Source organism: Rhinoraja longicauda, chromosome 22 (assembly GCF_053455715.1).
Source record: "Rhinoraja longicauda isolate Sanriku21f chromosome 22, sRhiLon1.1, whole genome shotgun sequence".
Taxonomy (NCBI): domain Eukaryota; kingdom Metazoa; phylum Chordata; class Chondrichthyes; order Rajiformes; family Arhynchobatidae; genus Rhinoraja; species Rhinoraja longicauda.
The window spans coordinates 35,014,736-35,028,359 of record NC_135974.1 but is presented as its reverse complement, the minus strand read 5'-3'; the positions used below and the strand labels follow the sequence as shown (position 1 = coordinate 35,028,359).

Here is a 13,624-nt window from a genome sequence, read left to right as displayed (position 1 = left end):
TACCATTAAAATGCTTGATATTTAGATCGCCTTCATTTCAGCTGTTTAGGTGTCAGTGGAGTTCTCACTGAATTCCTGAACTTTCTCATCTTGTACAAGGTCATAGAGCAGGGAAAAAGGGCCCAACTCGTCCATTTTGACCAAGGTGCCTCATCTAAGTTAGTCTCATTTGGCCCATATCCCTCTGAATCTTTCTGTGTATCTGCCCAAGTGTCTTTTATATGCTGTTATAGTCCCTGCCTCAACTACCTCATCAGGCAGCTCGTCCCATATGCCCACCATCCTCCGTGTGAAAAAGGTTCCTGTTAAATCTTAGAAAGACACAGAGTGCTGGAGTAACTCAGCGGGTCAGGCAGCATCTCTGGATAAAAGGAATAGGTGACGTTTCGGGTTGGAACCCTTATCCAGGCTCACGAAGAAGGGTCCCGACCTGAAACATCACCTATTCCTTTTCTCCAGCGATGCTGCCTGACCCGCTGAGTTACTCCAGTACTTTGTGTCTGTTGTCATCCTTTGATACTTTATATAATAGATTAAGATAAACTGGTTCATACTTAAAATTACTGAAGGGAAGCCTATTGTTTGAATATCTTCAGGATTTACACTATAATAATTTATAATAGAGCCTTGAGAATGTCTGATGCCTGTCGACACAAGCTGGCGTGACTGTTTACAGCATAACTTGCAGGTGTTTGAATGAATAGTAAACCTACCGACCTTTAATTAAGATATTTGGTGTTGCAGATGAACCAAGATGTCGATGAAAAGAGACTGCGCACTCGGTCAAAGGGAATCAGGAGTACGCGTGACTATCTTTTATTTTCTTTTATAATTGCTGAGGGTTGATGTGGTACTAATTTTGAGGCTAATATATTTTACTGCAAGTTTGTTCTCCAGTGTTGGTGTATTGTTTTAGCAAACTCAGCGGGTCAGGCAGCATCTGTGGAGGGAACGAGCAGGCGACGTTTCTTCAGACTGATTGTAGTTGGGAGGGTGGGGGAGGAAGCTGGAAGAGAGGTGAGGGGGGTGGGGGAACAGGACAAAGCCTGGCGAGTGATAGGTGGATACAGGGGAGGGGGGGGGATTTGATTAGCTGATAGATGTTTGTTGGATGAAGGGGGGAGGGGGGCTGACAGAGTGGAAAGTGTGTGGTGGGATATTGGGGGAACTGATGTGATTTTGACTTGCTCCCAATGAAATATTCATTCATTTCCCAGTTGCTCTCCAGTTCAAGATGTTTTTTGCACAATTTACATTTAAATGTTGATTATTCGACAATAAATTAAATAATGATGCATTGACTGAGTTACGGTTATTAATGATTTTATTTTTCATCCATTCGCCCAGTACCTGCGGAACCTGTGGGACAGGAGGCAAGGTAGGATGTGTTCCAAATATTCATTTGGATATTTAGCTTGTTAAGTTTTTGTAAGACCTAGATGCTTAGACATTGCCCACTGTGTCTGGGCCGGGGATAAAGGGTGTCCAGGCGAGACGCTGGGGTACGGAATCACAAGCATGTACATAACACTTCACCCATCCAGCAGGATGCTGACTCCAGTGAGACTGCATAGTTCCATGCTTGTTCCATTAATGATGTCTGCTTCCAAGAAAAATGTCCAATGGACTTCACAAGGAACTGCAGATGCTAGAATCTCGAGCAAAACACAAAAGTGCTGGAGGAACCCAGCAGGTCAGGCAGTATCTGTGGAGGGAATATGTGGAATTTAGAAAGATGAGAGGAGATCTTATCGAAATGTATAAGATTATTAAGGGGTTGGACACGTTAGAGGCAGGAAACATGTTCCCAATGTTGGGGGATTCCAGAACAAGGGGCCACAGTTTAAGAATAAGGGGTAGGCCATTTAGAACTGAGATGAGGAAAAACCTTTTCAGTCAGAGAGTTGTGAATCTGTGGAATTCTCTGCCTCAGAAGGCAGTGGAGGCCAATTCTCTGAATGTATTCAAGAGAGAGCTAGATAGAGCTCTTAAGGATAGCGGAGTCAGGGGGTATGGGGAGAAGGCAGGAACGGGGTACTGATTGAGAATGATCAGCCATGATCACATTGTATGGCGGTGCTGGCTCGAAGGGCCGAATGGCCTACTCCTGCACCTATTGTCTATTGTCTATTGTCTATTGGTATGGGGAGAAGGCAGGAACAGGGTACTGATTGAGAATGATCAGCCATGATCACATTGTATGGCGGTGCTGGCTCGAAGGGCCGAATGGCCTCCTCCCGCACCTATTGTCTATTGTCTATTAGACAGTTTAGTTTAGAGATACGACATTGGAATTAGGCCCCTCAAACCCAGAGTCCACATCACCCAGCGAGCACCCGATCACACTAGTTCAATGTCATCCCACTTTCTCATCCACTCCCTACACACTAGGGGGGAATTTACAGAGGGCCAATTAACCCACAAATCCGCACATCTTTGGGATGTGGGAGGAAACCGGGGCACCCGGAGGGAAACCCACGCGGTCACAGGGAGAACGTGCAAACTCCACATACATAGTTCCGGAGGTCAGAATTGGGGCCGGGTCAACCTGCTGCACCACTGTGCCGCCCTGAATGAGAGACGAAGTTTCAGCTGGGAAAGATTGTGCCCCTGAGGGTGGGGAGTGGCTTTGGGGCTGCTATCACAAGGATTTCCCAGTCCCATTCACACTTTAAACAGGATGCAAAATGACCAGGAAAAAAATGGAGCACAACGACAATCTTTGACTCGACATGGAGGAGCCTTTCAGTGGCTCCATCAAGCATATGATCACGCATACAACCTGGCGGCCTTGTACCCCAAACCTAACAGAGGATATGATAGTGGCATTTAAGGGGCTTTTAGACAGGCACGTGGATTTGGAGGGATATGGATCGCGTGCAGACGGAGGTGATTAGTTTAACCGCACCTGGGCCAGCACAGCGTGGCGCACAGTGGCACATTCGACCCGCTGATCTGTGCGGAGGTCCCGATGAGGTCGAGATGGGCCGCCTCACCCGGCCTGGGCACCACATTTGTGGAGGGGATCTCAAGTGCGCTCTCATGATTCCGTCCAGATTAAAGAGCTCACAGCGCCAGAGTACCGGGTTCGATCCCGACCAAGGGCGCCGCCTGTACGGGGTTTGTACGTTCTCCCCGTGACCTGCGTGGGGTTTTCCCCGAGATCTTCGGTTTCCTCCCACACTCCAAAGACGTGTGGGTTTGTGATGTAGGATAGCGTTGGTGTGCGGGGAGTGGCTGGGCGGCACGGGCTCGATGGGCCGAGCGAGGAAGGTAACCTGTTTCCCCATTGTACTTCTAAACTAAACTAAACTAAACTAAACCAAAGGAGGTTCTGGACCACCAGTTGCCCCCAAATCAGTGGTGGACCTGTATCACCTTAGTTTAGGAATTTAAATTAAAGTTGTTGGCAATGTGATATTTGATGCTTTATTGGAGTAAAATGTTAACTTCTTCATCATTTTATCGTCCAGTTGTCCAACACCCGGCTGTAACGGCTCAGGGCATGTCAGTGGAAAATACGCAAGACACAGAAGGTAAACCTTTCCTGTTTGATGAGCTTAATGGCATTGAAATGGTTAGATTTTTTTTTTTTAACCAAAAATAATTTTAACCAATCATTTACAAAAAATGATAGGTACAGGTGCTCCCCCGGCTTACGATGGTTCGACTTGCGGTAGATCGTCTTTGCGACTGTGCAAACGCCAGCGTCCCATGGCGAGCCGCCACTCGCTCCCAGCCACGTGATCGCGTGCATTACAATGCATGTCGACTTACAACACTTTCGGTTTCCGATGGGTTTCTCGGAACGGAACTCCATCGGAAGCTGAGGAACACTTGTACAATACAGAACAGTACAAAGAAACCCGCCGATTTATTCACAAAATGCTGGAGTAACTCAGCAGGTCAGGCAGCATCTCGTGAGAGAAGGAATGGGTGACGTTTCGGGTCGAGACCCTTCTTCAGACTGACCCACCGCCTTAATACAAAGTAAAACAAATATCCTGAAATGCTGAATATTAAATAACTATTTCACAATCCTTGTTAAGGATACATCCCCCCCCCCCCCCCCCCCCCAGCAGTCCCGGAAACCCCCCAGGGTGCCTGTGGACAGCGCGTAGATAGATAGAGCTCTTCGGGCTAACGGAATCAAGGGATATGGGGAGAAAGCAGGAACGGGGCACTGATTTTGGATGATCAGCCAAGATCATATTGAATGGCGGTGCTGGCACGAAGGGCCGAATGGCCTACTCCTGCACCTATTTAAAAAAAAAGAAATCACACCTTGGAGATGAATTATTTTCTATCATGCAAAGGTATTAAAGGGAAATGGAACCATGGCGGTAATTCACAGTTAAGTCATGACCTCATTGAATAAGTGGATAGATGTCCCATGCAGAGTGGCACGGTGGCGCAGTGGTAGAGTTACTCACTGCCTCACAGCGCCAGAGACCCGGGTTCGATCCTGACTACGGGTGCTGTCTTTCTGGAGTTTGTACGTTCTCCCTGTGACCGCGTGGGTTTTCTCCGGGTGCTCCGGTTTCCTCCCGCACTCCAAAGATGTACAGGTTTGTAGGTTGATTGGCTTCGGTAAAAATTGTAACTTGTCCCTCGTGTGTGTGGGGTTGTGCTAGTGTATGGGGATCGCTGGTCGGCGCGGACTCAGTGTATCGCTAAAACTCTAAAGCATGTTCCTAACACGGTAACAGCTTTGCTAAAACAGAAAGGTAGTTCATTTTTGTATGTTATACCTAAAAGAGTAATTTCATGGCCCGCGTTTACCAGCAACTTTCACTAAACACTTTAAAATTTAGTTTTAGGTTATTCAGGTTTAGCTCGTAGAAACAAATAACTGTAGATGCTGGTTAATACACAAAAGGACACAAAGTGCTGGAGTAACTCAGCGGGTCAGGCAGCATCTCTGGAGAACATGGATAGGTGACGTTTTGACCTGAAAATTCAAGTTAATCCAACACTGTGTCCTTTTAGGGTTAGGTTTATTATTGTCATTTGTATCAAGATAGATAAAAGCTTTAGTCAGAGGGTGGTGAATCTGTGGAATTCTTTGCCACAGAAGGCTGTGGATATTTTTAAGGCAGAGATAGATAGATTCTTGATTAGTACAGTTGTCAAGGGTTATGGGGAGAAGGCAGGAGAATGGGGTTAGGAGGGAGAGATAGATCAGCCATGTTTGAATGGCGGAGTAGACTTGATGGGCCGAATGGCCTAATTCTGCTCCTATTCCTTATGACCTGTTGTTTGCATGCTGTCTGATCAAATGAGATAATACGATATGTAGGAAAATAACTGCAGATGCTGGTACAAATCGAAGGTATCACAAAATGCTGGAGTAACTCAGCGGGTCAGGCAGCATCTCTGGAGAGAAGGAATGGGTGGCGTTTTGGGTCGAGACCCTTCAGTCTGAAGAAGGGTCTCGACCCAAAATGCCACCCATTCCTTCTCTCCAGAGATGCTGCCTGACCCGCTGAGTTACTCCAGCATTTTGGGATAATACAATATATAAATGCAATCAAGTCAAATTCTAATATGGTAGAATATAGTTCTCAGCGTTGTAGCGCATCAATTCCATAGACAAAGTCCAATGTCCGCAATGGGGTAGAGGTGAATCGGACAGTACCCTGGCTTATGGAGGGACCGCTCAGAAGCCTGATGATAGAGTGGAAGAAGCTGTTCCTGAGTCTGGTGGTGCGCGCTTTCAAGCTTCTGTACCTTCTGCCAGACGGGAGTGGGGAGGAGGAGGGATGAAATTTATAAAGCAAGTAAAAGTAAATATGTGTATGTCTTCAATATTTCATGTTGTTACAGAAGAAATGAAAATGCTTCTCAAGTAACTGTCAGGTTGTCTTCTTATTAAAAGTTCACAAGGCTGCCCCTTGGCCAAGAAGAGGAAATTGCAGGACTCGGAATCTGGCCAGCCCCTGGTCAAACGCAAAGCACACCCTTTGAAACTTGCCCTGGACGAGGGTTACAATGGGGATAGCGATGGTGTGGACGAGCTGGAGATCAAGGAGGAATCGATCGCAGACGGGTCAGAAGAAGCTCTCGAGGTTGAAGAGGAATTAGAAGATGAGGAAGAAGAGAAAAGCATGGAAGACATCGAAAGATCGGAGCTAGTACCAGGTGCAGTGATGGGCAACAATCCCACAGAAATACCGCAATTAATGTTCAATGGATTGTGTAACGAAAGATACGAACCTCTGTTCACTTCGATAGATGCCATGAAATACAGCCATACATGAATCTGTTTGATGGTACTGTACTAGTTACAACCCCACATTCGTTTAGGAACGAGTTTTTAGGACGTTCTTTTAGGAAGGAGATGAGGAGAAATTTCTTTAGTCAGGGTGTGGTGAATCTGTAGAATTCTTTGCCACAGAAGGCTGTGGAGGCCAAGTCAGTGGATATTTTTAAGGCAGAGATGGATAAATTTTTTGATTAGTGCGGGTGTCAGGGGTTATGGGGAGAAGGCAGGAGAGTGGGGTTAGGAGGGAGAGATAGATCAGCCATGATTAAATGGCGGTGTAGATGGGCCAAATGGCCTAATTCTACTCCCATCATTTCTGACTTTCTGATAGTTGTATTTTGGCGCGGCAACCAAACAGAGTTGCCGCATTCCACAGAGTAAAGCCCGTATTTCACAGCCACTACAACTCAGCAAGGTGGCGCAGTGGGTAGAGCCTCTGCCTCACAGGTCGGGCGCTGCCCGAGTGGAGTTTGCACGTTCTACCTGTGGATAGGCACATGGAAATGCAGTAGGGTTGCCAACTTCCTCAATCCCAAATAAGGGACAAGGTGACGTCACCGCCCCACGCCCCACGTGACCTCACCCAGCCGGCGGCCACGTGCTCCCGCTCCACCAATGGCGGCCGCCCGGGCCGGGAGGCGGGTTGCTACACAACTGCAGATGCCGGTTTAAATCGAAGGTAGACACAAAATGCTGGAGTAACTCAGCGGGTCAGGCAGCATCTCAGGAGAGAAGGAATGGGTGACATTTCGGGTCGAGACCTTCGGTCACCCATTCCTCTTCTCCCGAGATGCCGCCTGACCCGCTGAGTTACTCCAGCATTTTGTGTCTACTTTATGAGTTTTATGTTTCTATAAGATCATGTGCGTAAGAAATTAATTTCACTGTGCGTTTGCACCAAAGATACTTGAGGAGCAAGATAGACCACTCGACCCGAAAAACCGTAGCACGTCACGGCGCCATTTTAGTAGGCAGAAACTTGCAGAAACTTTTAAAAAGAAAAAGGACAAAAATCTGTGAATTGATAGATGAGATATATTCTGCATTTTTATGGTATCATCACACATACTGTTCCCCCAAAACGCTGATCACACTACCAGAGGGATAGCGAACGGCGGGTTTTTGCTTACTAAAATGGCGGACGTTACGCTCCTTTGCGTCCTGCACTTCAGTGTAGGCGATTTCGAGGGAGTGGTCCATCTTGCTCCTCGTGTATCTTTGGCGTTGATGAATGTTCTGAGCTTGCACCTGTTTTATTGCAGAGGTGAGGCATAAAGGGCTGGACGTCCGGCCTTACTGGGACGATGGTGCCAAGAATGTCAGCAACCGCAAGGAGGATATCATCAGCTACCAGGAGCTGGTGGCCAAGTCGCTTCTCAACCTCGGCAAAATAGTGGACGATACCGCGATCCCTGCGTTCCCAGACAGAAAGGCCGGCAGCAGCGTGCCGCAGCCCAACGAGATCTGCGTTTACGCGAAAGACGGGCAGGCCCAGGAAGCAACGGAAGAGGAGAGTGACTCGGGGAAGGAAGTGAACGAGAGCGAGCCCGTGACCGAGGACTCCGAGTACGAGAAGGAAGTGGACCAGGACGAAGACTCGCCGGCTGAAGATCGCCCCGCACGTGCCGCCGCTCACGTGCTGCCGTCCGCCGGGCAGGCGAGCGAGGAGGAGGATAAAGAGCCGAAGGGCGCGGCCGACTCCGCTGGCCTCGGTCAGCTGGCGGCTCCCCTCCCCCGGCGGCCCGACGAGGCCGACAAGCAGGGCGCACCGGGCAGCGAGGCCGCCGAGACGCAGCGCAAGGACGGCGCGGAGGCAGAGGCGAAGGTGGTGCAGGAGACGGAGGTGGAGGAGGAGGAGGAGGAGAGGGGTGGAGAGGGGCCGCCGGGCCCCGCTCGCTTCGCCCCGACCGGGGACCGGGAGGACGGGGAGGAGGAGGAGGAGGAGGAGGACGAGGAGGAGGACGAGGAGGAGGAGGAGGAGGAGGAGGAGGAGCTCGCCGGCGAGGGCCAAGGTTCACCGGCAAAAACCACGGGCACCGAGGAGTCGGAAATGTATGACATGATGACGAAGGGCAACCTCGGGCTGCTGGAACAGGCCATCGCCCTGAAGGCAGAGCAGGTGAAGATGAAGAGAGATGACATGAGCAGGGAGGTGAGCCGGATAGCGGGGGAGCCGATGAGACACGTCCACATGGAGGACAAGCCGGGAAAGTCCCTGGATTCCATCAGGAAGAGTCTGTACAGCAAAGGTAAATGGCTGGCGATAATCGGGATGACAGTGACTCGATTATTCTATGTACATGTGCGCAGCGGTAGAGTTGCTGCCTTACAGCGAATGCAGCGCCGGAGACCCGGGTTCAGTCCCGACCACGGGCGCCGTCTGTACGGTGTTTGCACGTTCTCCCCGTGACCTGCGTGGGTTTTCTCCGAGACCTTCGGTTTCCTCCCGCGCTCCAAAGACGTGCAGGTTTATAGGTTAATTGGCTTGGTACAAATGTAAGAATTGTCCCTAGTGGGTGTAGGATAGTGTAAGTGCGCGGAGAATCGCTGGTCGGCGCGGGCCCGGTGGTAGGGTCGCCAACTGTCCCGTATCAGCCGGGACATCCCATATTTTGGGCTGAATTAGTTTGTCCCGTTAGGGGACTGGCCCTTGTCCCCTTTGTTAGTAGGGGTTGCCAACTTCCTCACTCCCAAATAAGGGACATAGGGTGACATCACCGCCCCCCGCCCCACGTGACGTCACCCAGCCAGCGGCCACGCGCTCCCGCTCCACCAATGGCGGCCACCATTGGTGGAGCGGGAGCACGTGGCCGCTGGCTGGGTGAGGTCACGTGGGGCGCGGGGCGGTGACGTCACGCTTTGTCCCTTACTTGGGAGTGAGGACGTTGGCAACCTTGCCCGGTAGGCCGAAAGAGCATGTTTCTGCGCTGCATCTCTAAACTAAACTAGGTGGACATAATTTCCAGGGCAGCCTGCATTGTTTATTCCAGCAAGTCGAGCATAAAAAGTGCTGCACCATTTGCGTAAGATAACTGTTCACATGCTGTGAAAATGACACACACACACACACACACACACCACAGCTGCGCTGGCTTCTCCAGCCAACGCCATCAGACACATTGAGGCATCTCGTTGAATTATTCAACTAAGTATGGTTTAATAACGCAAAACATTTTGCAAAAAGCAGCGGCTGATTATTTTGGCATTTTAGTATTTCACATTTGTTAAAAGAAAACGGAGAGAGCTTGAGGAAGTGTTTTTTTTGGTATTATCTATCCACCATGGGCCTGAGGGGTGATATGCTGGCTAATCGCAGTGTGTGTGGTCCTCTGGATATAACGTCTACTCTCCAACACAAGCCTGACCCACTGGGCCACGTTGAGCAGGCTGGGGCTTTATTCCTTGGAGCATAGGAGGCTGATGGGTGACCTTATAAGGGGTGCACTAGGTCATGGCTGTCAGAGGCTACAGGGAGAAGGCAGGAGAATGGGGTTAGGAGGGAGAGATGGATCGGCTGAAGAAGGGTCTCGACCCAAAACGTCACCCATTCCTTCTCTCCAGAGATGCTGCCTGGCCCGCTGACAGCTGAAAAGCTGGAGTTACTCCAGCTTTTTGTGGTTTCTTTCTACACAGCCATGATTGAATGGCGGAGTAGACTTGATGGGCCGAATGGCCTAATTCTACTCCTATCACTTATGATCCTATGTATCACAAAATGCTGGAGTAACTCAGCAGATCAGGCAGCATCTCTGGAGAGAAGGAATGGGTGACGTTTCACAGAGTGCTAGAGTAACTCAGCGGGACAGGCAGCATCTCTGGAGAACATGGATAGGTGACGTTTCACAGAGTGCTGGAGTAACTCAGCGGGACAGGCAGCATCTCTGGAGAGAAAGAATGGGTGACGTTTCGGGTCGAGAGCCTTCTTCAGACTGCTCCACTGATGATCTTATGATCTTTTGAGAGGAATAGATCAGGTAAACACACAGTTTTTTGCCTAGAGTAGGGGAATCGAGGACAAAGGTTTAACGTGAGAGGGGGAAGATTTAATAGGAAACTGAGGGGCATCTTTTTTACACAAAGGATGGTGTGTGGAGTTTAGTTTAGAGAGATACAGCATGAAAACAGACCTTTCGGCCCACCAAGTCCATACTGACCCGCGATCCCCACACTATTCTATCATTGCCATTAGGGACAATTTACAGAAGCCAATTGACCTACAAACCTGCACGTCTTTGGAGTGTGGGAGGAAACTGGAACGCCCGGAGAAAACCCACGAGGTCACAGGGGGAACGTACAAACTCCGTACAGACAGCACCCGTGGTCAGGATCGAACAGGGGCATTTTGCCGGTGTGAGGCAGCAATCCTGCCGCTGTGCCACCGTGCCACCCTTCTGCAGTGGGAAGTTTGTCACTGGTTCGGCCCTTCGAGCCAGCACCGCCATTTAGCTGTGATCATGGCCATTATGAGACCCTCCGTGTTCCAAAAACAAGGGCAGGCAAGGAGAGAGGAGAAAAGGCGAAGCCGCCAAGCTGTGCCCCTGCCGCGACGCAGTGCAAATGATTCTGAAATTCTTGACTCCGTTATTTTATGGAGTCATTTACCTGTTTAAAATAAATGGAGAGACCTTTTGCTGAAATAGCAAGTGAGGATTTCAGACAAAGGCATTTAGTGTTTATACATTAACATCACACGCAGTAATTTCAGTATGAGAGACTCAATGCATAAAGAATAAGCCATTTGTGACTTTGCGTCTGGACAATAAATTATTGCAGAGGACTTTGATACAATTGGCAGTGTCTCAGCACCACTGCGATGAATAATGCAGTGGCCTATTTATTTCACGTGTGATTCATTTCACAGATATAGATTCATCCTGAAATGACCATTAAGTAATAATTTGCAGGAGTGAACAATATATTTTTTTAATTTCACATTGCCGAATAGAGGAATTATAATCCAGGGCCATGGAATAATGGGCTTTTTACGCTCATTATCAACTATAATCAACTGCAACGCTTGTAATTTTCCATATTTAATTGAATTACATTTTGTTCAATGAAGATTGTTTGAAACGATTATCATTTTAAATGCATCCTCAAATGTTCATTAACACACAGTTAGTTCAGTGTCTTTGTACTCGAACCAAACTTCAAAACCCATCAGTGAAAAAATGCGCCCATCGCGTGAAAAGACCACGGAGATTCGACCGAGATAGACGGAACTGCAGATGCTGGGATCCTGGGCAAAGCGCAAAGCACTGGAGGAGCTCAGCGGGTCAGGCAGCGTCCGCGGAGGGAATGGGACAGGCAATGTTTCGGGTCGGGACCTTCCTTCAGACTGATGGTATAAGGGGGAGAAAGTTGGAGAAGAGTTGGAGAAGTTGGCAAGTGATAGGTGGATACAGTTGAGTTGGTTGGCAGATGGGTGGAGGAAGTGAGGGAGGCTAGAGGTGAAGAGGAGACAAGAGGGTGTGAGACCACGAGGGAAGCGGAGGAGTGAAATGTAAAGCAAGAGGGAGGGATATGGGTGGAAAGAACTGCAGATGCAGGTTTATACCAAAGATGAACACAGAGTGCTGGAGTAACTGGGTCAGGCAGCATCTCTGGAGGACATAGATTGGCGACGTTTTGGGTCAGGACCCTTCTTCAGACTGGGGGGTAGTTTAGAAACAAAGAACTGCAGATGCAGATCTATACCAAAGATAGACACAGAGTGCTGGAGCGACTCAGCGGGTCAGGCAGCATCTGTGGAGAAAAAGCGTGGGTGGGCGTTTCGTGTCGGGACGCGCATTTGCAGTTCTCCGTGCAGCTCTACCAGTCTGCCGGCCGATGGCTAGCTATCTGTATACCAGTCTGCCGGCCAATGGCTAGTTATCTGTATACCAGTCTGCCGGCCGACGGCTAGCTATCTGTATACCAGTCTGCCGGCCGATGGCTAGTTATCTGTATACCAGTCTGCCGGCCGACGGCTAGCTATCTGTATACCAGTCTGCCGGCCGATGGCTAGTTATCTGTATACCAGTCTGCCGGCCGATGGCTAGCTATCTGTATACCAGTCTGCCGGCCGACGGCTAGCTATCTGTATACCAGTCTGCCGGCCGATGGCTAGCTATCTGTATACCAGTCTGCCGGCCGACGGCTAGTTATCTGTATACCAGTCTGCCGGCCGACGGCTAGCTATCTGTATACCAGTCTGCCGGCCGATGGCTAGCTATCTGTATACCAGTCTGCCGGCCAGCTATCTGTATACCAGTCTGACGGCCGACGGCTAGCTATCTGTATACCAGTCTGCCCGCCGACGGCCAACTATCTGTATAATAATAATAATAATAATGCATTACATTTATATAGCGCTTTTCAAACACTCAAAGACGCTTTACAGGGATTACTAGAACATAGAGAAGTGAATAAATAGATAAATAAGTAAACGAACAGAGAAAGGAGACAGAAGGTGAGGTGACGGTCAGTGGTTGAAGGCAGTGCTGAACAGGTGAGACTTCAGTGTGGTTTTGAATGTGGTGAGTGAGGAGGAGTCTCTGACGGTCTGCCGCCCAGTCTGACGGTATACCAGTCTGCCGGCCGACGGCTAGCTATCTGTACCTCACACGTCAACGCTTCGTTCTCCACACAGATCCCTCAAGATCGGAGAAAAGGGAAATCAAGTGCCCCACCCCCGGGTGTGACGGCACTGGTCACGTGACGGGGTTGTACCCACACCATCGCAGTCTGTCGGGCTGCCCGCACAAGGATAAAATACCTCCAGAAAGTGAGTAGCGTGGAAGTCAACACTGCGTGGGCCATGTGCGCACTGGGTCTGTCTGCGGGTTGCAGGGTGGAGGGAAGGCCGTGACTGAAGGCGATCGGGACTAGGACACTGTGGACCACCGCAGCAATGCTCAAAGCTGACAGTGCTGGAGTAACTCAGCGGGTCAGGCAGCATCTGTGGAGAACATGGACAGGTGACGTTTCACAGAGTGCTGGAGTAACTCAGCTGGTCAGGCAGCATCTGTGGAGAAACTGGATAGGTGACGTTTCACAGAGTGCTGGAGTAACTCAGCGGGTCAGGCAGCATCTGTGGAGAACATGGATAGGTGACGTTTCACAGAGTGCTGGAGTAACTCAGCGGGTCATAGAAACATTAAAAATAGGTGCAGGAGGAGGCCATTCAGCCCTTCGAGCCAGCACCGCCATTCATTGTGATTATGGCTGATCATCCACAATCAGTAACCTGTGCCTGCCTTCTCCCCATATCCCTTGATTCTGCTAGCCCCTAGAGCTCAATCTAACTCTCTTTTAAATCCATCCAGTGAATTGGCCTCCACTGACTTCTATTGCAGTAAATTCCACAAATTCACAACT

At 49.5% G+C, this 13,624-nt stretch overlaps 1 protein-coding gene across 3 annotated transcripts in view; it reads left to right on the top strand.

Annotated features, from left to right (window-relative positions):
• myt1b (myelin transcription factor 1b) overlaps positions 1-13,624 on the top strand; it is a 140,527-nt gene that overhangs the window by 77,853 nt on the left and 49,050 nt on the right. For all 3 annotated transcript variants that reach the window (XM_078419123.1, XM_078419126.1, XM_078419125.1), the window contains 6 exons: positions 745-799; positions 1,348-1,378; positions 3,474-3,536; positions 5,879-6,141; positions 7,528-8,514; positions 12,897-13,031. In XM_078419123.1, coding sequence (XP_078275249.1) covers positions 745-799; positions 1,348-1,378; positions 3,474-3,536; positions 5,879-6,141; positions 7,528-8,514; positions 12,897-13,031 — 1,534 coding nt within the window. The remainder of the gene's footprint in view (positions 1-744; positions 800-1,347; positions 1,379-3,473; positions 3,537-5,878; positions 6,142-7,527; positions 8,515-12,896; positions 13,032-13,624) is intronic.